General features: G+C 32.5%; 9 protein-coding genes and 1 non-coding gene across 10 annotated transcripts; 5 read left to right on the top strand and 5 right to left on the bottom strand.

Annotated features, from left to right (window-relative positions):
- The first annotated feature begins 1,021 nt into the window (after nt 1-1,021).
- PHYBLDRAFT_t280 lies at nt 1,022-1,093 on the top strand. Its single transcript has one exon. It is a non-coding gene; the product is annotated as a tRNA-Asp (tRNA).
- Nucleotides 1,094-1,430: 337 nt separating this feature from the next.
- Nucleotides 1,431-2,178, bottom strand: PHYBLDRAFT_70823 (hypothetical protein; the record flags this gene model as incomplete). The annotated part of the gene is made up of 3 exons (XM_018442342.1): nt 1,431-1,540; nt 1,681-1,847; nt 2,084-2,178. 3 exons carry the CDS (start codon nt 2,176-2,178, stop codon nt 1,431-1,433), a joined length of 372 nt encoding a protein of 123 aa, XP_018284398.1.
- Nucleotides 2,179-2,720: 542 nt separating this feature from the next.
- Nucleotides 2,721-2,992, top strand: PHYBLDRAFT_152430 (hypothetical protein; the record flags this gene model as incomplete). Its single annotated transcript, XM_018432910.1, has 2 exons — nt 2,721-2,843; nt 2,966-2,992. 2 exons carry the CDS (start codon nt 2,721-2,723, stop codon nt 2,990-2,992), a joined length of 150 nt encoding a protein of 49 aa, XP_018284397.1.
- Nucleotides 2,993-3,106: 114 nt separating this feature from the next.
- Nucleotides 3,107-3,730, top strand: PHYBLDRAFT_6076 (hypothetical protein; the record flags this gene model as incomplete). Its single annotated transcript, XM_018440691.1, has 1 exon — nt 3,107-3,730. A coding segment is annotated over one exon (624 nt), but the record flags the coding sequence as incomplete, so codon positions are not given.
- Nucleotides 3,731-5,168: 1,438 nt separating this feature from the next.
- Nucleotides 5,169-5,810, bottom strand: PHYBLDRAFT_152428 (hypothetical protein; the record flags this gene model as incomplete). Its single annotated transcript, XM_018432909.1, has 1 exon — nt 5,169-5,810. The coding sequence occupies one exon, from the start codon at nt 5,808-5,810 to the stop codon at nt 5,169-5,171; it is 642 nt and encodes a 213-aa protein (XP_018284395.1).
- Nucleotides 5,811-6,260: 450 nt separating this feature from the next.
- PHYBLDRAFT_175166 (hypothetical protein) lies at nt 6,261-6,650 on the bottom strand (the record flags this gene model as incomplete). The annotated part of the gene is made up of 1 exon (XM_018437435.1): nt 6,261-6,650. One exon carries the CDS (start codon nt 6,648-6,650, stop codon nt 6,261-6,263), a length of 390 nt encoding a protein of 129 aa, XP_018284394.1.
- An 885-nt stretch (nt 6,651-7,535) lies between these two features.
- Nucleotides 7,536-12,167, top strand: PHYBLDRAFT_175165 (hypothetical protein; the record flags this gene model as incomplete). Its single annotated transcript, XM_018437434.1, has 10 exons — nt 7,536-7,596; nt 7,699-7,767; nt 7,833-8,045; nt 8,102-8,549; nt 9,064-9,218; nt 9,274-9,351; nt 9,411-9,584; nt 9,672-9,842; nt 9,967-9,986; nt 10,743-12,167. The coding sequence occupies 10 exons, from the start codon at nt 7,536-7,538 to the stop codon at nt 12,165-12,167; spliced, it is 2,814 nt and encodes a 937-aa protein (XP_018284393.1).
- Nucleotides 12,168-12,274: 107 nt separating this feature from the next.
- Nucleotides 12,275-14,998, bottom strand: PHYBLDRAFT_175164 (hypothetical protein; the record flags this gene model as incomplete). The annotated part of the gene is made up of 11 exons (XM_018437433.1): nt 12,275-12,427; nt 12,491-12,655; nt 12,722-12,869; nt 12,964-13,052; nt 13,160-13,217; nt 13,261-13,318; nt 13,503-13,545; nt 13,795-14,001; nt 14,070-14,173; nt 14,225-14,456; nt 14,984-14,998. The coding sequence occupies 11 exons, from the start codon at nt 14,996-14,998 to the stop codon at nt 12,275-12,277; spliced, it is 1,272 nt and encodes a 423-aa protein (XP_018284392.1).
- A 745-nt stretch (nt 14,999-15,743) lies between these two features.
- PHYBLDRAFT_70819 (hypothetical protein) lies at nt 15,744-17,786 on the top strand (the record flags this gene model as incomplete). Its single annotated transcript, XM_018442341.1, has 4 exons — nt 15,744-15,874; nt 16,133-16,380; nt 16,492-17,053; nt 17,345-17,786. 4 exons carry the CDS (start codon nt 15,744-15,746, stop codon nt 17,784-17,786), a joined length of 1,383 nt encoding a protein of 460 aa, XP_018284391.1.
- A 759-nt stretch (nt 17,787-18,545) lies between these two features.
- Nucleotides 18,546-19,632, bottom strand: PHYBLDRAFT_175162 (hypothetical protein; the record flags this gene model as incomplete). Its single annotated transcript, XM_018437432.1, has 4 exons — nt 18,546-18,704; nt 18,774-18,938; nt 18,989-19,255; nt 19,312-19,632. The coding sequence occupies 4 exons, from the start codon at nt 19,630-19,632 to the stop codon at nt 18,546-18,548; spliced, it is 912 nt and encodes a 303-aa protein (XP_018284390.1).
- Between the last annotated feature and the right edge of the window lie 5,000 nt (nt 19,633-24,632).

Raw genomic sequence — 24,632 nt, 5'->3', positions numbered from 1 at the left:
TAGTGGTAGTATGTAGTTGTGTGTAGAAGATGTATAAGAAAAAATAATTGTATATAAGAAGAGGAATTTCAAAGAAGAATTGAGGGTTTGGGTTTGATATTGGATAGATTGAGATGATAAAATAGTCTCTTTGTTACCAAATAGACCAGTTAAAGAAATAAAAAGGGAAACTAACACTAAGGTAAGAGTATAAATAATTTGAATGATTAGAGAAATAGTTAAACTAAAAGAAGTGAAGTAAATAATACTAATACTAAATAGATAACTATGAGAAAGAAATGTTTAATAGAGTAAAGAATTTAATTAAAGGGAAATTTACTATGATAAATTTACTAAGAGATAAATAAGAGATGAAATTGGGACAAAATAATAAAATAAAAGAGATGGTCAATCTTCCATGAAGACTTAACAAAAAAATAAATAAAACAGAAAAAATTTCACAAGAGAGACCAGAGATAATAGACAGTATCTTAAAGAAAAGTTGTATCAGAAAAATTTGATAGTTGTTAATTCATTGATTTTAGAAAGATATTTATACTATTTTTTGGATAAAATATATGGCAAAAATAGGCTAGATAAAACTTAATGAGATAATTGTAAATAAAAATATAAAAAAAATAACTATATAAATATTTTATCATAAAAGAAGAAATAGATGAAGTTATATTATATATCTACAAGAAAAGAAAAATATTAGAAAAAATATGTTATAAATAAAAGGAAAAACTATTCAGTTAACAATTTTGTTAAAGTAGTATTTAAGAGGAAGCGTCACATTTAGTACACAGAAATAAAATAAAAACAAAAGGCAGAAAACAATTTCAGGAAAAATAAAAAGGAAAGATTTTAATTTTCAGAAAATCAGTTTTTGGAAAAAGGCGATTTTGTGAAAATGGAAGAAAGAAATCAAAATTTTGAAGAAAAATTAAAAGGGATTATCAAAAGAAAGTCTGAGCTTGGTAGAATTTGGTTTATTAATTGCGGCTTAAAAATTATAACATTACGTTTCATTGCTATATGATCTTCGATAGTATAGTGGTGAGTATCCCCGCCTGTCACGCGGGAGACCCGGGTTCAATTCCCGGTCGGAGAGTTTTTGGCGACACGGGTCAGATCCCGATCTGGGATGGTCTTCCTTTTACTATAGCAAAGTCAAAAGGTCAAACCCACTGGGAATCAGAGAGTATATGTAAAATCGAAGAGAGGATAAAAGGTACTTTTTATTGATAGGAATTGAATTGTCTTATATAGTTTTCTAAACTAATACTGTGCATTATCCGCAGTAAACTATTATACTCTATTTAATTACAAGAGAAGTCCTTTTACTGCGGTTGATGCTCAGAAGATGTTACTGTGGTTAATCTTTACAAGACATTACTGTGGTTCGTTATCTATGAGGTATCTTTGACACACAGAACTGCTGCGGTCAATTATCCCGATTTCTCGGATTCATCAAAATAATGTCCAACAAATCTGTAAAATATAAAGATAGTTAACTGCAGTACTTCTTTATGCGCAGTAATATCTTCCTGAGCATTAACTGCAGTATAATGACTATTTCTTTAATTAAATATAAATAATAACTACTGCGGATAATGCGCAATATTAGTTTAGAAAACTATATAAGACAATTTAATTCATATCAATAAAAAGTATGTTTTATTCTCTCTTTGATTTTACGTATACTCCTTGATCCCCAGTGGGTTTGACCTTTTGACTTTGTTATAGTAAAAGGAAGACCAACCCAGATTGGGAACGACACCCTGACTGTGGGAGTGAAAGCATAAAAATATACCATTGCACCGAAATACACATTATATAAATTTAACTTTATAACAATATTTGAGCTACATATACAAACTGTGTATATTAATTAAAAATATTACTATTCCCAAATAAGGCAATATCTTTATATTGGCTGTAGCAATATAATTTCAGAAAAAAATTGTCTCATTTTTAAAATTCCAGCTACAGCATATTAAAATTTCAGAATTTTAGAAAAACATTTTTTAAAAAAAGGGTGTGTCGGTCTATTTGGAATTACTTTTTTAGAATCTTTTTATTTCCTGTACCTTTTACATACCGGACAACCAGAATTTGAATTTCAGAATTAAGCCACATGTTATCTTTGCATTTTCTTAAAAAAAACGCAGAGATATAGAACCAAAATAATGACATATTAAGATAGCCAAGAATACAGCTTAAATTTATACTTACATATATTTCCAAATATATAATGTTAAGAAGGTGATACAGTGGTCCCTCAATAATTTCAAGGCCTAGGGAAGGCCAGGTGTCTTGAAATTATCGAAGAGTGAAATTAATGAGTCCGGAGTATATATTTTCTGCCAACTATGGGCGGAGTTTACATTATTCTTTAATAGAAAAAAAATATATCAAGTAATGATTCGATATGCTTCAATCCTCTGTTTAAATTCATTCTAGTTAAATATAACCCCGGGCTGCATTACTGTTTTCTACCCCCCTGTCTCATAACCAATTATTGTTTCAAATTCTTATTCAATCAAATAATAACAGCTTTTTGGTATGCTTTTAGCTTATTATATAATGTTTATCTAATATCATTTTCAATTTTTTTTGATACTTTAATAAAATCTATCAAATCCAGAACTAAACAATAAAAATGAGCAAAAAAAAACGTTTCACTTAATATTGCAAATCACCTTGAGATTTGTGATATTAAAAAGAAAAAGCCATCTATGAGTAACCCCCAATTGGCTGAATGGGCGAAGGAAACCTTTGGCCTTCAAAAAGCTCCTGATGCTTCTATAATCTCAAAGATTTTGAAGAGAGGAGACCAGAGCTTGATAATGCAAGCTGATGTAAAAAACAGAAAGTGCATTAGAAAGGGGAAATGACCTGTATGTAATATATCTCAACATTATGCATTTTTGCTCCATATAAAAAATAAAATTAACCTTATTATATTGTCACACAACTATAGCAAATTGAAGAAGCAGTGATTCTTTAGATCAACATTGCTGAAAATAATCAGATTCCCATCACTTGGGAATTGATTAAGACTAAAGCTACTATTTTTGCTAAAAGAATAGGCGTTAAAAACTTTAGTGCTTCTCAAGACTGAATGGAGAAGTTTGGAAAGCGTCATTGCATTAAAATGAATCGAATTCATGGTGAGGCTGGTTCTACTGATATAGAATCGCTTCAGATTGACAAGGCTGCCATCAAAGAGAAGATAGAGGGATATAGTGCTCGTGACATATATAACTTTGATGAAACAGCACTCTTTTATGCTGCCCCACCAAGAACAACAATTTCTCACCAGAAATTTTCTGGTTGGAAAGATAACAAGAAGCGCCTGACTGTAGGTCTCTTGCACAATGCAGACGGAACGGACAAGTGGTCCAATGTACTGATGATTGGGCATGCAAGAAGACCAAACTGCTTCAACAAGAACAACAAGAAGCAAGAAGCAAGTGATCATGGATTCTCCATGTATCATTACAATAGCAATGCTTGGATGACAAGATCAATCTTTTATGTTTTCCTCTGTTGCTTTGATCATGCCATGAAAGCTCAAAAGCGCAAAGTTCTTTTGATTCTTGACAATTTATCTGGTCATATAGTTGATTATATACCTACAAACGTCGAGCTTCTTTTTTTGCCACCAAACACCACTTCCTACCTTCAGCCATTGAATGGTGGTATTATTCGGGCATTCAAGGCTTATTTCAAGTGTAAGCAGTATGGAAAGGCATATCAATATATTGGCATGATTCAAAATGGCAATCAAGATAAAATCGGGCCAATTGATAAAATCTTTGAAATTGATCAATTGTGGGCCATAAAATGGATAAGAGAGGCTTGGGAATCTGTCTTGGCAAAGACTATTAAGAACTGCTGGAATGCAATAATCTTTTGCTTTATTGAAGAAAAAGATAGTGAAGGTAGTAGTAAAGCAATTTATTGGTCATAATAGTAGTATAATCTTTCAATTCCACTTTCTTAATATTCTAAATATAATTTATAGATGTAAACCAGGCTATGATTCAGCAAAGTCTGGCTGAAAAGGTTCTTGTCGAGGGTTTACAAGAAACCCTGGACAAGATTGCTGGATCAGGTCTTCTGTCTCTGGAAGATTGCCCAACAAATGAGTCTGATCTACTCTATGAGAGACAATGCACTCATAGAGTGGTCAATGAAAATGAGATCACAGATATTGTGATAGAAGAACATGACGCCGATGAAAATGCAGCCAACAACAGCAATAAAAAAACTGCTGAAGTGGAATCAGCAGTTTCTTTTAAGAGAACTTATTCTGCTTCGGAAAAGTTTGAGTGTGTTTGCACGCTTTTGGATATCTTGGAAGATGAAGATATTGACAGAGACTTGGTCAGTAAGGTTGAAGGCCTTCGAAACAAGTTCCAGAAAACCGCGAACTCAAAGCAAACTAAAGTCACCAGCTTCTTCAAGTCTTTTTAAAATTTATTCTTTTTCAAATAAAATAAAAACAATTTTCTATAAGAAATATATTTTTCTTTATTTAAAAATAGAAAAAAAAAGTTAGCAGCCAAGTACAGTCAAAGCTTGATTTCGTAATATGTTTGTAAATAATAACAATTGCAAATAACAATAAATAGTAATGACAGATAGAAATAATAAAATCTATAATAAAAACTTTTATAACAAAACAAATTAGAATTATATTTATATTTTTCAAGTAAATAATTTTTACTAAACAATTAATAAATAAAACTTAATCAAAATATAGCACATATAGTTTTATTTTATTTCTGAAAAAAAATAAAAAAAAAATTTAAAAAAAGTAAGCTAGATAACAACTTGATAACCCAGTGTTTGGCATGAAAACTTAACGCACTTGACATTGATGTCAATTACAAAATCGTGAAAAGCCAGAATTAAAAAAAAATTAAACCAAACTGTAACTATATTGCTCTTGTCTGATTGGCTAGTTTTTTTTTTTTTAAGGATTCAAGGCCAAAAAATTTCGTGAAAGTGAAATTAACGAGAACCGTGAAAGTTAAGCCCTATTTTTCGAGTTGGGTCTTCAGAGCCTTGAAATTATCAAAGCGTGAAATTAAAGAGGCGTGAAATTATCGACGGACCACTTTAGGAATAGTTATATATTGTGAGAACAATTGTTAATAAAGCAGAAGATTTTTTTATTAATGACGTTGTGTATTTAAAGTTCTAAAATGAGCTTCATATTTAGCTTTGATTTCTTGAAAAGCCTTTATAGGAGCAGCATATGCTGCTCTGATAACCTCTGCTTCCTCTTCTGTAGCATACTGCATCAGTTGATACAAGTCTTGCTCATTATGTCCAGTTGTTAATGAACAATTCTTTACATACTCAAATGCCTCTATGGAATACCCACGCCCAGTGCTCTCCGTTGTGCCATCAATTGACATAGTGTTGTAATTAACAAACTGCTCACCAGAAATTGTGATTGGCAGCACATTATTTGCAGGAGCCACAGACAAAAAAGCAAAGCCTGACATATGGATACGGAGCAAATGAATATGCTTACAAGGCTTCATGTACCTAGCCCAAGAATAACACATACAAGAAAGAATAACATTGTTGTTAACTTCAACTTGATAGGTAATACCATCTTTGGTAAACGAGTTGATGAACCATAACTCGTCTTCAAGAATATCATCAGTGTCATCAAGAGTGGCGTTCAGAGACATTGCTTTTGATGGGCTAACAATCATATTAGCACGCATGTATGCTGGAACAGCTTCAGTAGACATCTCTATATTCCTTTGTTGTCTTTGGGCAGCTGTCATTGGGCCACTGCGCATATTGATTCTGATACTCTCCTCTTTGAAGTAGAACTCTACTTCGTTTGTCAGTATGAAAATCAGTCAATCAAATCTTTTGTTGCGACTGTGGTCTAAAAAATGAGTTTTTAGCTGGTTGTGCAAAGACTTGATGTAGTTGTTTATTAGCATGTAAGACAATTCAAGCTGATGAAAAGCTCTACTCCAAACACAATACTTAGTTATGATATACCAGTTGGTCTCAAAGTATCAGACAAAATCAGGTTGACTTTGCTGATATTTTCCAATGAAGTCGGCAATCTTGTCAAGAAATACAACTATATGCTCTTTATATATGATATGCTTAAGAAAAGCCATCATTTCTCTTCGAACCAAAAAATTTTAGGCAGCAGTATTTCCTGTCTTGACTTTCAGGTTTAGTTGTCTGTATCATGCTTGACTGACGTGAAAAAGATAGTATTGGATCTGGCATCAAGGGAAGATTGCCATGAGTGCATTTGTCTTAGCATTACTACAGTCAATAGTAAACTGCCAGGGGTTTGCAACCAACTTATTGTCTTTCAAGTGCTTCCACCATTGGACAATGGGACTCAAAGAATGGTCATTGGTCAGCATGTATGCACAGGGAAAACCACGATCAAGTTCTTCATCACGAATGACAATAGTATAAAGAATGTCATTTGATCTTTGAGTGATACTATAGGTGGCATCCATATAGAATGTTGCTGCAGCTTTTATCTTGCTTTGCTGGAAACGCGAGATAAATCCACATGCATACAGGCTCTTGTCGTTTGAATATGTCTGCAGGTTACCTTCAAAGATAATAAAACCTTTGGGAGAAAGTTTTTTGGTAAACCACATCTTTATAGACTTAAACACTGCAAAAGGAGGGTGGATTCGGTCGAATTTTACTTTTTGAATTTTGGCAAAATTTGGAAAAATATTTCAAACACCATCATTTTTCAATATATTTTTTTCTTGAGATGTGAATTCGCAATTTTTTCTAATTATATTAAATAAACACAGATACAAACACAAATATTTATTAATTAGGCAATAAATCGCACAATTGTCTTAAAAAATATATGTTTCGATTGACTTGGCAGAAAAATAAAAAATAAAAATAAAATATTAAATGTTAAATATAGTATTTAATTATCTTTCTGGAAGAAAAAACTTGTTGTTACAGATGCACCTAATTTAGACTCAATAATATTTTTATTGCATCACAAAAAATACTAATTTTTATTAGAATATAATAATGTATGACATATGACTTATTTTTAATAAGAAAGTATATCAAAAAAATTGAAAAAAAGAGCAAGAATTGATGTCATAAAAAATACAAGAAAAAAAAATCCAAAAAAGGCCACTTGCCAAAATGACCGAGAATTAATGTCATATTAAAAAAACGCGAAAGAGAAAAACTACGCCATTATATCAGTGATTATTAAATTGAAGCCCCATTAATAATCAGGAACACTTTTTTTAAGAAAAGATTGCTGTATCAAAATCCATTTGTAATTCTTACTAATAGGGGCGGTAAGCTCAATGTAGTCAATGACATAGTGAACAAGATATATCAACTCATTATTAATGACAAAAATAAGAGACATATAAAAGATAAAAATAAAATATAGTATACACCTCTTTATTATTTTATTATTATTAATATTATTCTTACTGTTATGAATTCTACAACTAAAACCTATACTGTTATATGTACATGTTTATCATGTACCAAAAATGCAATTGGCAGAACTTTGCAAAATGCATAGACCTTTAAGCGTCATAATGATGCTGATAAGTTATTAGACATTGGCCCAAAAAATCGAGGTAAATGACATTTGAGTAATACGCACATTACTGGATAAATTGCAATCTAATATTTTTTTTTGTTAATTATCAGTTAATACAGAAGTTGTCGAAGAAGAGACAGATGTTGAGATGGCAGATGTATCTGAAAAATTGATTGATTGTGAGTATAAAATTTCTTTTTAATAAATCATAATTTAGATAGCTAATAGTCTGGTTTTACTATAGATGAAAACAATTATTCTATTGTATCAGCCGAAACTACTGTACAGAGTGTATCTTTTTTGAGAGAAGATGAGATTTTTCAATTCAAAGAGTCTGATGTCAAGACAACATCATTGGCTTCTGACAATGACGATCCTGATTCAAGCGATGAGTCTGAAGATGAGAGCAAAGTTGAGGTTGCCAGTGTTGAAGATTTTGAAGACATGGTTGCTTCCGGTATGCATACATTTAAAAAAGAAATATATATAAATTGTGTTACAAATAATTAACAGAAATACTTGCCTTTGTAGTTGCTTCTTTGAAAATTCATGAAATGTCTCAAACAAGCCAATTCATGGCTATATTTGGCGTTATCTTTCATGCGTTTTACTTGGTTCAAGCAGATAGAACTGCTATGTTAAAATTCTTCCGCCATCTTCTTGTTGCCTTTGATAAGGATACTGATCTCCCACTCACCATTGATGCATTAAAGACTATGACTGGCTACAATTTCATGACAAAAAGCATCGTCAAATACACCGTCTGCAACAAGTGCTTTGCAATTTATCTACCAGGCAATTGCCAACCAAATTGCACATTCAAAAAATATACAACCACACCACTAACATACTGCAGAAATCCTCTTTTCTCTGACACCAAAGCTGATCGCGCCGTCCCTCTCATGGTTTTCCCATACAACTCACTCAAGAATGCATTGGCACAGCATTTTGCCAAACCTGGGTTCGAGCATCAAATCGTTCAATGGAGATCAAGGGAAACCTTAAACAGTACCTTGTTGGACGTCTATGATGGTGCAATGTGGTCTGAGCTCCTTGATGAAGATGACGAGCCTTTTGTGAATCACGACCATTCTTTGATGTTGACATTGAATGTGAATTGGTTTCAACTGCTCAAGAGTTGTACACATGCAAGTGGGGCCTTGTACCTGTCAATGAACAACCTGCCTAGGGAAGAAAGAATGAAGCCAGAAAACATTATCCTTGTTGGTGTCATGCCTAGCACTGCAAAAACACCTTAAAATAATTGAATTCCACTTACCTGGAATTATCGATAATAGTAGCCAAAAAATTACAACCCAAGTCATTTCCTGTGTTTAGCAGCGAGAATATATTTAAAGACATATCATTGGCCTAATATATATCAGAGTCTCTGAGAGAATTTTTTCAAAATAATAAAGACAATTATAATAAGCAACGGCTGTTACACGCTTCCTTTATTATTAAAAAAAATTAAGTGAAAAAATGATTTCCATTGCCAATCCCGATGAAGTTCGTTGCAAATGCACAAGATGCAATCGCAATCCTCTTGGATACACCATGACAGATAAAAGAACTGCCAAGCGTCATGCCCAGAATGATAATGACAGGAATATGGATAAAACCATTAATGGTAAATTAAGTTATCAATTTTTCATTTATTTATATGATGTATTCTAATCTATTAGAACAAATAGTTTTGACAGCCGAAGTAAACACTGGTGAAGCTGATATGGACGTAGATCAAATTGAAGAACATATTGAATGTAATAGTATTTTATTTTTTATACCCAATGCGCACTCTATTTAAACTCGGTACCAATAGATGATAATTACTCCGATGGTGCACCCTCACCAGAGCAGTATGTCAATACCCACTTACCTCTTTTGGTGGAAGAATCTCTTTTTGAAACAGAGGAGTATACCTCAGAGTATGAGTCTGAATATGAGTCGTCGGATGAATTTGAGCAAGAAGAACAGAACAGAGAGCAAGAACAGGGTAAATATTAAAAATAAACTATGATTGAAGAAAAAAGGTTTGAATTAAAGAAACAAAAAATTAATATTATTTTATGATAACTTACAGAGTCTACAGAAAACCTTCCAGAGAATATTTGGCATCGAGTAATTGCGGTTTTCACTGTGATATTTATTTCTAGCTTCATTGTGGATGAAGGCGCAGTAATTTTGATTACATTCATAAATACAACCCTCAAACATTATGGAGAGAATTTCCGACTTCCCACAAGCATTCTGGGTTTGAGGAAAATGACAGGATAAAATGACTTGACAAACGGCGTATCAAAATATGTAGCATGCAGTAATTGTCACACATTGTACGATTACAGCAACAACACACATATATTCTGCAATTTCAAAAGAGTTGGTAGTAAGACGCATTGTAAGAATGATCTCTACAAGTCTAGTATGAAGAACGCCATGATTCCAAAGTGCACATTTGTTTATAGCTCATTGACAACTACCTTGAAAAAAAATGTTTACACGTCCTTCTTTTGAGAGTATGATCAACAGATGGAATCGTGAACCAAAAGTTGACGGTACTTTATTCGATGTATATGATGGAAAGATGTGGAACGAATTAGTGGATGAGGATGGTGTCCAGTTTGTTTTGAAGGAACGATCATTACTATTGACACTGAACATTGATTGGTTTCAACCATTTAATGGAGTAACATATTCTTGTGGTGCGATATACCTGACAATTAACAATCTGCCGAGAGAAGAGCGGAACAAGGCAGAAAATGTCATTCTTGTTGGATTGATGACTGGACCTAAAGAAGCAAGCACTGACGAGATCAATAACTATTTGCGTCCTCTTCTTGATGAACTTATGCTATTGTATTAAGGTATCACAATTGATACATATAACTGCTCAGGTGCTCTGGTGCGTGCTGCTCTGTTGATGGTTGCATGCGACATCCCTGCTGCAAGAAAGACGTGTGGGTTTACATCTCACAACAGCACATATGCATGCTACAAATGCAATCGTCAGTTTGCTTGTATTGATGGGACCACTGCTGTAAACTATTTTGGGCTTAAGTTTTCGGAATGGGTAGGCTGCACAAAAGAAGAAAATCGCAGACATGCAAACCTGTGGAAGAATGCAAAGACATTGACAGAGAGAAAGCGATTGGAGATTGAGAATGGTGCTCGTTGGTCTGAGCTTCATCAACTTGTGTACTTTGAGCCAGTGCGTGCAACCATTATCGATCCCATGCACAACCTTTTTCTTGGGACTGCAAAACGAATGATGGATATTTGGATTGCAAACAATTTGCTTGATGACAAAAATTTTGTAGAGATGCAGGAAGAGGCTAATAGAATAGTACTCCCTGTAGGGTATACGACTCTGAAAATAAAGATTGGAAAGAAATTTCCATTTATGAAGGCAGATGAGTGGAAATCATGGTGCCTGATATACTCTCCTGTTCTGCTTAAGACACGCCTGCGAGATGATCTGCTTGGCAATTGGATTCATTTTGTCGATGCATGCAGAGAATTGACGAAGCCAAGTATCACCAAAAATGGGATCAAAAAAGCTCACGAAAGTTTGGAGGAGTTCTGTGTTGGTTGTGAAGACTTTTATAAACCAGATGTATTCACGCAAAACATGTATCTCCATCTCCATCTAAAAGAAACGATTGAGGACTTTGGGCCAATTTACGGATTTTGGCTATTTAGCTTTGAGCGCTATAATGGTGTATTGAAAGGGTTTGAGACAAACCAGAAGAGTGGGTTCGAGAATACCTACATGAAAAGGTTTCTTGAGAGTTCTTACAATGGTGACTTTTGTCAAGCGCATCTCAGAAATGTTACCAGTCCTTTACTCCTCTCTCTCTTTCTCAAGCTGTCTGGTCGTAAAATCTATAATCCTGCACTTTCGCCACATCCTTTGATACCGTCATTCTTTCACTTGCCAACGTTCTTACAATCCGCTGAAAAGCCTTCAAAGCAAACATTTGGCAACGAACCTCTACCTCTTTCCGCTCTACCATTATGTTTGAAGCCACCAACAACAATGAGAAAATCCGAGTATGATTGTCTGCTCGATATCTATAAAATTGAGTATGACAATGATTCTCTTTGCAGTGCCAAGACAACAATCAGGAATTGTTGGTTTGTGAATGACCGAATCCAGAAGATTTCGTCCATCAATCTTCTTGGACAAGTTTACACAGGTGGAGAAGGCTTGGTCGTGAGAGGATCGCATATACAAGCAAAATTTATTGAAAAAAGTGGAGACTCTGAGGAAAGATATGCTGGTCGTATTAAGTACTTGTTCTTGCACGATTTTACACCAAACCTTACACACACCAACCTTTCCCCTTGTCACAACCCCCAACACGTATTTGCCTTTGTTGAGTGGTACAAAATTCCTTGCTATCAACCTAGAATCAAGCAGGGCATCGAGTTGTATGAGCCAGAATTTCTGAAGTATGACTACGACAACATTCTGCCTGTCCACCACATCTTGTCGCCAATTGCAATTGGAAGTCATGTGTCTGGTAGTGGTGCGGCAAAAGTCGTTGTTATTCCTCTGCCAAGAAAGCTATACACTTAATAAAATACTCTATCTTTTTTTTAAAATAATAATAATAATATAAAACATAGTTCATAGACATAAAAAGAGATGTGATAAAGAGTGCAACTAAAAAGACAGAAATTTTATTATACGCGTTTTGACCACGTAGGCATTTTTGTGACCAAGCCACGAGGAATTGTCTTGTGTACTAACACATGACTCCGCGACTTCAACTGCGTTGCTCTTTTTCCCAAGTCATCTCTGGCGAGCTCATCAAGAAAGTCAAACACGGTATTCAACTATAAATGTATATATACATCAGGAATCAAACAACAGAAAAACCATTTTATATAAAACATTACCTCATCACTACGCCAATCAGGACGAGATGCAACAACAGAAGTATTGGTTTCTGTCTCATCACCAGACATTGCATCTCTGTAAAAAACGCCATTATAATCCCGATTAAACTTTTCAGTGACGGCATCCTTATGCTTTGTGTACGTTCTTTTTCTCCTTTTATTAAGCTACGATATATATAATATTTTAAGTATACTTGTCAAAATTGAATTATTATAAATAGAAATGCTTACAGCAGTCTTTCTATTTCCTCTTCTGTTTGAGGTAGTGTTTGTCTGTCTGTCTTCTTCAGTAAGCTTACTAGCAGCCAACTGATTATAATAGCTGTTGTGGTGATCCAGACACTTGGTTGTTGGATTTATTACATCTAAGAACATATTCCTATTATTATAGTAAAACAGCTATCATTACAAGAACAAATGAATAATTTATTTATTTTACTTATGGTAAATCAATAAGACCAATAATTAATTACAGTAAGTACTGTGGTGATCCAGACACTCGGATGTTGGATTTATCACATATAAGAACATATTCATATTGGGATAGCGTAGTAGCTATCATCTTGTCGGTATAAAATATATATAAACGATTAAGTAATCAGCCCAATAATTATTACAGTTAGTACTGTAGATAATATCTTAAAGATTGTTAAGATAATTATATCATACTGCTGGGTAAACTGTGTCAGATCGATATGGAGCTAATTTAGTAGGAAGTCCTAAAGCTCTAGTATAAAAGAGAAAAGAATAGCTAAGAGCTAAAGAAGTACGATTTATGACTTGATGTCATAATTGTAACACCGACACTAGTTAAGCAGTAAATACACTCTAATAACCAAATATAGTAAAGGAAGAAAGCCTTAAGAAACTAAGACGTAATGACAAGAGCAGATTGTGTTTTCTTATAAAAAGGGACACTTTTTATTTATGAATAAAGAGAACTTATATACAGTCTCAAAGTATTTCTATACGTCTCTATTATCAAATATTTTATTTTTCTATTGTTTCGTACCTGAAATACCACAAGTACTGTAATTATGACAGCTCAGTAAGCACTGAGTTAATATGAGGACACTGCAATTAGATTAAATTATAAACATAGCAGTACCAGCTCTCTAATATCTAAATGAACTCAGACTTCAGAAATTAAGATGTGACTAACAAAGCAGATCGTGTTTTGATATAAAAAAGACAACTTTGTATTCTTTAATAAAGACAACCTATATGCAGTCTCAAAGTATTCTTATATACGTCTCAATCTTTTTACTGTTGATTTTATTCTATAAAACTTCACAGCTGTTTACAATTATACCACATAGCTCTTTTGGTGATACTATGGCTGCTACAGGTTGACGACGAATGTAAAGCATCAAATCACTTGCAAGATTCTTGTTAAACTCGTCAGACAAACCAACATTGACATCCCAAGTTGGTTTATCATCATTCTCTCCGATCAACTCCAAATCATCTGTCTTAAGATTAATATCTTTTAACCGCCCCCGAATAATATTCTATTAAAGGTATATTGATGTTAGATTTAAAGTGAGATTGTTTTTATAATTTTAGTATTTGAGCTTACTGAGATCTTTGAGTGTCTTGAGCTGCTTATGATGTCCTGAGGATCCATATCAGAATCCAGAACGGCTTGCATGCCAGTCGATTGAGCACCCACCTGGCATTGTACTGTTCAAATAGTCAGTCTATTGGAAAACAATATAGTTTGTGTTTAATTACCTTTCAATTCACTAACATCGGAACTAACGTCTGTCATTTTGTCATTGAGTGTAGTGAGAAGACTGACTACATCATTAAACTCTGACACTGGAATTGACATATTTTCTGGTCTAGGAGCAATCATTGGATTTGACGATTCTATACACCCAGTGTTGACTGCGTTGATCAATGGCCTAGATGTTGATCCATTGGTATGTGCGTTCTGGTTGATATTAGTTCTTGAAGCCATTATCTGTATTTTTATATAATAAAATAATAAGTTTCTGGTATATATTGCTTGATATTTCTATTTTAATAAATTTTTAAGAGAGTACTTTACACGTAAAGAATTGTAGAGTAATTGAGTGATTAAACAATTATGCTAATGATTAAGCGAGCAAGTTGAGCAAGTGTATGAGTGTGTAAATACTTCTTTATTTAAATGATCGAGGAGATCGAAATATATTATTTTAAAAAAATTGAGCTAGAAAACAACTTCTTTAGGTATATAGTAAGTAACAATTGTTTTATGAAACATATAAAGCTATAATTAGTAGACAATTTTTTTTTTCAAAGTAAGAGAAACAGTCTAATAACTCTTTCAGGGTCTACGGCTTTTTCAAACACTGTTTTTTATTTTCCCACCTTTTTCTGTTTTTCTCTACTCTTTAATAATATTAATAAAAATGACACTCTTTTAATCCTACTATGTTTCACTTTAGGCACCCTTAATATATACATATGATGCAGGTGTCTTTCATTATACAAGAGGTACTTTACCATTAAATATATCATTATTTTACTAACTATAAATTACTTTAAATAGCTATTACATATATTTCTCTGATATAACTGGTGCAGACAAAAAAAACACAGAAACATATTGGTGGCATGTACGTATATATCTATATCAACATCTTCTTCCCAGTATTAAAAGCAATATCTAACATCTACTTTAAATATAGCTCACCCTTGATTTACATATGGTCAGTAAAAACAAATCATTTAAAGAATATAAGGGTACGTGTTATTCATTTTATGATTGTGTTGTTTTTATTTTGTTTTGTTTTTTTATATCAGCATTCTCACTCTCTTTTTTTATAGTTGAAATGGTTCTTCACATTCTTATATGACCGGTACTCAAGGACAAGACATGTTCCTTTAGTAAATATGTATGTATATGTTTTATATTCCTTTCTTTGTAATATATACTTGAATGACGCATTGGCTCGTAGCTTTTGATAATATAAATCTGTGTTTTATTCCATTATTAACAAATTATTCTAACAGTATGTAAGTATCTTTCTACTCCCTTTAATCAAATAGCTTCAGTAAGCATATATACTCACTATCTGAGTTTATTAATTCAAAAAATTCTGAAATAAAATTTATAAGAAGTACAATATAACAGATTAGTGTATTTAATAGTAATACTATATAGAATTCTTATTATTGCCAAAAAAAAGGCTTTTTTTATCCAAAATAAAAACAAATAAAAAAATCATTTTACAAAACAGAACAATATCCAATTGAGAGACTCATGCTTAGCATTTGCACCTGTGAGAATTTTTTCTTTGATTCATTTAGCCAACAAACATTAAAGAAGTGCCCTGTTATTATGCCTGTTATTACAAAAACAAGGTCTACATCAAATTACAGGTGTAATCAGTGGTAGATAATACATTGTTCTGCATTTGGAATAGTCTATATAATTGATCCACAAGAACAGTTGATATACAGACATTATACCTAAACTCCCGGTTTTTATTTTTGGAATAAGATAATATTCAATTATTTTTGACACTTTATTCAATAACTTGTCAACTATAATTTCCTTAATATTTACGAGTAATTCATTTTTATGTGACAAAATATCCCGATAATCAAAACCTATTATTATAATAATTCCCAATGGTTTTTGCAGTGTAGTCCAAAGGAAGCAAAGATTGACCAGATGAACAACTTCTTGGAACCTCTGGTAGACGAGCTGGTAGAGTTATATGACAGCATAACTATGAAAACTCCAGAGTTTCCCAATGGTACTAGTATCTGCACTGCTCTTATGTTTGTTGCTTGCAACATACCTGCTGCAAGAAAGACTGCTGGATTTACAGGATTTGCAAGTACAAACGCCTGTCACATGTGCAAGCATCATTTCACTGTTGTTGCTGGAACAAGTAAGATTAATTATTCTGGATTCGATAATGAGAACTGGGTCTGCCAAACAAAAGAGGAAAATGCAACCAAAGCTGAGACGTGGTTCTGCGCAGAATCTGATGCAGAATGAGCTGTTTTGGAGAAGCAGCATGGCACCCGTTTTTCCAAGTTGCATCGCCTGCACTACTTTGATCCCATCCGATACACGATTGTTGATCCCATGCACAATTTGTTTCTTGGGACAGCAAAGCATATGATCAGTGTTTGGAAAGACCTGAGGTATCTCCCAACTGCTGTTCTCATCCATATGCAACGTCTTGCCAATGGTATTCTTGTTCCTCCTGGGTATGCCGTTTTATCAACAAAGATTGAATCTGGTTTCTCATATATGAAGGCAGACAAGTGGCAATCGTGGTGTCTGATTTATTCGTTGGTGGTACTAAAAGACGCTTTGCCTGAAGACGACTACAGAAACTGGACTCTCTTTGTAAAAGCATGCCAAAAGTTGACCGGTCCTTCAGTCACATATTCAGAAATTGACAGCGCACACCAGCTCCTTGGCAAATTTGAAAAAGAGTGTGAGACTCTTTATGGAGAGAGCAGCATCACGCCAAATATACACTTGCATATGCACTTGCGTGAGTCAATGCTTAACTTTGGTCCAGTATACGCATTCTGGCTGTATAGCTTCGAGTAATACAACGGCAAGTTGAAGAACATCAAGACAAACTATCGCAATGGTCTTGAGGTCACTTTCACAAGAGTCTTCCTGAAGAAAGCATTCATTGGTAGCTTTTTTCGAGCGTATTCTACCAATCTTTCATCACCACTGATAAAGTTCCTTGAGGGGGTTGCCCAAGTAAAATCAAATTCCAACAGCTCTTCTCCATTGAATTTGGATGCTGGCCACCCTCCTGCGTTGCCATTTAGCTTAGCAATGTTCCAGCAAGCTGCTACCAATCCATGATACAATGTCACCGGAAGTGAGGCCTTGCCCCCGACCACATTGCCAATCAAGTTGCAGCCTTTGACTATGATGAAGGATGATCACTATCAGTGGTTATTTGAATTCTATGTCAAGGCTTACCGGAGTACAAGTGTTTCCTTCTGTGTGGTAGGGAGAATCCCAATTGGTGAGAATGTATTTGTGAACAATCGGGTTCAAAAGGTGAAGAAGATTTCGTTGCTGGGGCAAGAGTACTGCAGTGGTGAAAAGAAGAAGCGCGGGTCTTTTGTGAGGATATTGTTTCTTGAGAGAACAAATGACAATGTATCTGAATTTCCTGGTCAAATAGAGTATTTATTTACTCATACCATCAAGATCGGTGGAGTCAAAAGAGTGTCAACGTTCGCATTCATTAAATGGTTTCCCGCCTACCATTCAAGTAGTCATCAGCCATTAGCTGATCAAGGTCTGCAGTTGTGAGACAAGGGATTTATGGAAGAAGATGCTTTGTGCATTGTTCCAGTGCATCGTCTGCATTCGTGCTTTGCATTGACTACACATAAAATGCAGAGTGGGACGCAAAAGCACCTGGTTATTCCACTGCCTAGAAAAGTAGTCATATAAAAAACAAAAAAAATAACAACTATTTAGGTTACTAGTATAAATAATTATAATACGAGTTTTTTTGACTGTAAAAAGGTTTATCTTTATTTATCTCTTTATTTTTATTAAGTTTTAACATTACTTCTTTATTAAGTATTTAAAAGAGCAATAGTAAATTATATTACCAGTTTTTTTAACTATTAACGAATAGTAAAAACCATTATTTATTTCTCTTGCTTTTATCAATAATATAAAAGACAAAAAAACTTGTATATTTAATATCCGACATTTACCATTTTCTTAGCCTTTATTACATATTCTTGCTAATATCGGTATTATAATTTCCAATAAAAAAAAACGAGGATAAAACAATCAGGGTTATATAATTAAATAATTGCTTTGTATATATATTTTTTTTATTAATTGGCTTTAAAATAAAATAAAATAAAATAAAATAATAATTTATTATTTTGATTTTTGATTTTGTCTTTTTCTTTTTCCTTTTATTTATATATTAATTGCTTCTCATCTTGACAATACCGCCTAATTATATTTTACCACTTCACCTCACATCATTCAACACAATTAATAAAAATTATTAAAGTACTATATGTACTTTATAAACAAAATAACGATTTATTGTTGGCGTGTGTGAATCCAAGCAGCAACACATGCCTTTTTCTCGTTCAATAACTTGATGTTTCTCAAAATAATTGGATAGACAGAATTGCCAATGACGTCTGGTCCCTTGTTAGCAAGTCTCTGTTTCTTCAAAACAGTAAAGTATTCATCTACCTGCATTATAATATAAATACTTTTGAGTTAGAAGTATTAAAAAAATAACTTTTATCATGAGAGCCTTACCAAGGGATGTCTATTTCTAGGAGTATATCTAATTTTATTTTTCCCCTCATCTGACTCAATATCAAATAACATGTCATAGTCCAGAAGGTCAACAACAGTCTCACCAAACTTAGACTCAAGGTTTGTCTTGTCAGCTAAGTAAATTGCCTTGTAGTCTGCAAGAATCTGAAAAAAAAGTTAAAATAGTTTACACAAAAACTGTTGACTATACTTACGTTTCTCTTTCTGGACTGGCGTCGAGAAATTCGATTTTGTCGAGCTATCTTTTCTGGCAAAGCTTTTGCCCTTTGAAGCATATACGAAATATATCTTCGGGTTTTCTCTTCCATAACTGCAGACGAAACAGACTTTACTTCAGCTTGCTGATATGTGTAGCTCTGCACTACATCAGCAATGGGACAGTTGGATATTGAGAAGGCGCCCTCATTGACCGTTAATAGCATTGTCGCCAGAACTGCTCGTGTTTGAGAATAGATCAATCTCTGCAAAATATAATGTAAGTAACTTTGCAATATTCTATTATTAGTATATATTCTACCAAAACCATTGGAAGGCGGTACTTTATATATTCTTCTGTAGTAAGAGCCTGACTGATGGGACTATGGTTTGAATTGTTATTCTGGCCATTGGTTGCTCCCATGTTGTGGTAGACCTTCTCCAGAAGTGAATGAGATTCATTCAGTTGGGTGCTCATGGTAGACAAAGTGGACAGGACAGTACCATCTAGCTCCGAGCTAACTGTCAAGCTGGGAAAAATTTCCCGTTGTCTTGTGCTTGCTGCTGTCCCAGCGGTTTGTTGAACAGACTTTTTTGTAGTTGTCTTTTTTGTTTTTTTGGTTTGCTGCGTATTAGAAGACATGAATTGAGATATTTAAAGCTAATGAAAGAAATGGAAACATTGTGAATACTTTAATAATTAGAGTAGAGTTTCTATAAAATAATAAAATAAATCAAAACATATGTAAAAGTGGAAAGTAAGGCACCAAAAGATTATTTTTCTGATGATGCTCTTTATAGCATTTTGATCTCTATATTATACTTTTCTTTATAAGCCGACTTGGAAAGGCATTTGTAATAGCTTACAATCATTATAAAAATGTAAGAGATTATAGTTTAGTATGTAATGTCTTGTCTCAATCGGGATGAGTTGAATGACTTTCAATTTGCTCAATTGATTCTATCAGTTTCTCAGAGTCAACGGTCATAAAATTATAATTTTAAATTTCTCCCATTTTTTTTTAAATTTCTTCTTTCTTCTTCTTTACTTCTTTCTTAATGTCTAACATAGTAAGCATCAACTCACATCAAAGTTTCAAGACCTAATCATCTTGTTGTTTTTATTCTAGCATAATACACTATGCTTTAAACCACCAAGTCCTTCTTAACTGCCTCACAAATAATGATAAAAAGATAATAAAAATATACTTGAATATTTATTCACAATTTATGTATTAATTATTCTGCTTAGATTTTTCTGGCCCGATAACAAAGACATATACCTTGGGAGGGTTTACAAAATGGTATGTTATATAAATATTAATGTACACCTTCAAGATACAACTTGTATTTATTATTTTTCTTATGTATACCATACACTCTATAGTCACTAGTCTTTATCTCGGTTCTCTTTTTTTGATTATACACACACTCTTATTCTCTACAGACATACAAGTAAGTAAATAATCATTCTACTTTTTTGTATGTAATTCTAATGAAAAGAAATTATTTTATAGATAATATCTCCATTTCCTGCATGCTGCCTCTTCTATTGTATTGAATAATTGGTAAGCAAAAAATAGTCTGATACTCTTTATTTCATTTTAATAAAAGATTATATTTTATAGAAAATGTCATTGTATTTTCTGTTTATCAACTCTTTTGTTTTCTGAACTGTCTGATAAGCAAAGCATAGTCTTATTTACTTTGCATCGTATTAACAAAAGTTATTATTTTTATAGTCAATATTACTATAATTGAGACATTTAATTAAAACGTTGATATATCTATCTTTATGTTAAAGATATCCATCTGTTCTCATGTTTAACTTTATTATAAGTACATTCATATTTTTTAAATAATCTGTCGCTCTTAAATAAATATACCTAGAACATTCTTTCTAATCCACCCTATAGTTATTTTTTATAAAAGTAAACAAATAAGCCAAGAAGGCATGCCGCAGCAAGCACTGGAATACAGTAGGGGTCGATTGCACCAAGGGTGGACCAATGGATGTTCAAAAGGAATAACATAGTATCTACTTAAATAAATAACAGCATCGAGTGTGATATTTCTACCCAACTGCAACAGAAGACGATTAGTAATGTACACGAATAGAAATAGCTAGAAACAATAAGAAATTTTTTTCAAACCAATAAAAACCTGTAAAATGACCCATAAACATCTAAATCTTGACTAAATCTTGACTAAATCTTGACCAAATCTCTTCTTTAACAACCTATATATAGTAATAAAAAGATGTTAAATGTTATGTGCTGTATTTAAAAAAACCCAAAACCAATATAAAATGAAAAGTCTGCAGTCTGATAAAAGTGTATTTAAATTTTCACGACCAAAATATATCACATAAAAGTATATAACACTTTTTCTTTTTGCGTTCTTAAAATTCAGTATACTAATTGTATTCATTTAGCTCACAAATTTTAAAAAATTGGCATCATAAATTCCAATCGAATTCATGCTGAATTTTATTCATTCAGACAGTATTTGGTCAAGATTTAGTATACTGAATTAGCCCTCCTTTTGCAGTGATATATAAGCTGTTTACCGTCAATTCAGTATATATATAAGCTGATGACAGGTGATCTGAACTATATATAAACATATGATATGCAATCGGATATATATAAATGGATAACAGTCAATCTCATACATATATAAGCTGAACACTGCCAATCTGATATATATATAAATAGATCACAGCCAATCTGATATATATATAAGTGGATAACAGTCAATGTCATATATATATAAGCTGAACACTACCAATCTAGTATATATATAAATAAATGATATCTGATCTGATATATATGTAAATCAATAACAGTCAATCTGTATTATATATATATATTTATCACATCTAATTTACTACTTATATAAGTTAATAAAATATAATATATAATCAACATTAGCTAATAACATTTGATTTATTACTAATATTAGCCTAAAACATCTTATCTGTCTCTGATATTAGTCAATACCATTGGATCTATTAAATTATATATATTCACACTTGTCCATATCCAAGTCATATCCGATCATCTCGTCAAATATAAGTTAGATACTCTAATCCTATTTAATCTTTAATTTTATATATATTTACAACTCTTTTATAATCTTTATATATATATAATATATAAATACATCAAAATTATAATAAATATTAATAAGTTGACTTGTTTATATATTTTTTTATTGATCTATATAATAATATTTTGATTTTTATAAGAAAATGAGTAAAAAAATATGAAAATTAATTTTTATTAATTCTGTACTTGCTCTTTACATATTTTGATACTTTTATATGATACTACTACATTTTTTTTATATAGCAAAAAAAATTAAAAAATTATTACTTAGTAAGAATTTCAACTTTCATTAGAAGAGATATATTTAATTATTGTTGGAACGGCTTTTTGATAGTTTAAAATTAAATGTTTTTCTATGCCAAGCTTTTACATAGTTGCTATTTATATAAACTATCTTCCTACACTAAAAATGCCAAGACTTCTCACGCTAGGTGCATTCAGACTAACCAAAAAAGGAATTTTTTTGCGAAAAAAGCTATTTTTCATCATTTTTTCCCACGAATTCAATGGTATTATTTACGTAGATCATTTATGCGAGATTATGCATGATTATGCACGTTATATAACAAGTATAGCCAAAAGTTACCAATTTTTTTCAGCAATGCAATTGTATTGTTTATATTACGCGAATATGCATAATGACGTATGTTACACAAACTTTATTTTTTATAATTTTATATATGTTTAAATTCTCTTATATGTGCCTATATATAATTATGCAATATTATGCAAGATTATGTAAGCTGATAACAACTAATTGACACTATATATAAACTAATTATAGCTGATCTCATATATATATAAGCTATTGATAGTTGATCTAGAATAAATATAAGCTGTTGACCACCAATCTGGCATATATATAAGTTGTTGATTGCCGATCTGGCATATATATAAGTTGTTGATTGCCGATCTGGCATATATATAAGTTGTTGATTGCCGATCTGGCATATATATAAGCTGTTGACTACCAATCTGGCATATATATAAGCTGTTGATTGCCGATCTGACATATGTATAAGCTGTTGATTACCGATCTGGCATATATATAAGCTGTTGACTGCCAATCTGACATATATATAAGCTGTTAACTGCCAATCTAGCATATATATAAGCTATTGACAGCTGATCTCATATATATATAAGCTATTGATAGTTGATCTAGAATAAATATAAGCTGTTGACCACCAATCTGGCATATATATAAGCTGTTGACTACCGATCTGGCATATATATAAGTTGTTGATCGCCGATCTGACATATATATAAGCTGTTGATTGCCAATCTGGCATATATATAAGCTGTTGACTGTCAATCTGACATATATATAAGCTGTTAACTGCTAATCTAGTATATATATAAGCTATTGACAGCTGATCTAATATATATATAAGCTAATAACCACTAATTTAATATATATATATAAGCTATTGACCAGCAATCTAGTATATATATAAGTAGATGACAGCTAATCTGGTATATATATAAATGGATGACAGTCAGTCTGCTATATATATGTAGATAACAGCTTATCTGCTATATATATAAGTGAATGATAGCTTATCTGCTATATATATAAGTGGATGACAGCTGGTCTGCTATATATATAAGTGGATGACAGCCAGTCTGATATATATATAAGTGGATGACAGCTGATCTGCTATATATATAAATGGATGACAGCTGATCTGCTATATATATAAATGGATGACGGCTGATCTGCTATATATATAAGTGGATGAGAGCTGATCTACTATATATATAAGTTGATGACAGCTGGTCTGATATATATATAAGTGGATGACAGCCGGTCTGATATATATATAAGTGGATGACAGCTGATCTGCTATATATATATAAGCTGATTATAGCTGATCTGCCATATATATATGTGGATGACAGCTGATCTGCTATATATATATGTGGATGACAGCTGATCTGCTATATATATAAGTGGATGACAGCCGGTCTGCTATATATATAAGTGGATGACAGCCGGTCTGCTATATATATAAGTGGATGACAGCTGGTCTGATATATATATAAGTAAATGACAGCTGATCTGCTATATATATAAGTGGATAATAGCTGATCTGCTATATATATATAAGCTGATTATAGCTGATCTGCCATATATATATGTGGATGACAGCTGATCTGCTATATATATATGTGGATGACAGCTGATCTGCTATATATATAAGTGGATGACAGCCGGTCTGCTATATATATAAGTGGATGACAGCCGGTCTGCTATATATATAAGTAGATGACAGCTGGTCTGATATATATATAAGTAAATGACAGCTGATCTGCTATATATATAAGTGGATAATAGCTGATCTGCTATATATATATGTGGATGACAGCCGGTTTGATATATATATAAGTGGATGACAGCCAATCTGATATATATATAAGCTAATAATTATTAATCTGGTATATATATAAGCCAATAATCATCAATCTGGTATATATATAAGCCAATAATCATCGATCTGATATATATATAATCTAATTACAGTTAATCTCA

The sequence above is a fragment of the Phycomyces blakesleeanus genome (genome assembly GCF_001638985.1).
Source record: "Phycomyces blakesleeanus NRRL 1555(-) unplaced genomic scaffold PHYBLscaffold_36, whole genome shotgun sequence".
NCBI classification, from domain to species: domain Eukaryota; kingdom Fungi; phylum Mucoromycota; class Mucoromycetes; order Mucorales; family Phycomycetaceae; genus Phycomyces; species Phycomyces blakesleeanus.
The sequence above is the reverse complement of the archived record's forward strand: the minus strand, read 5'-3'. Positions and strand labels throughout refer to the sequence as shown.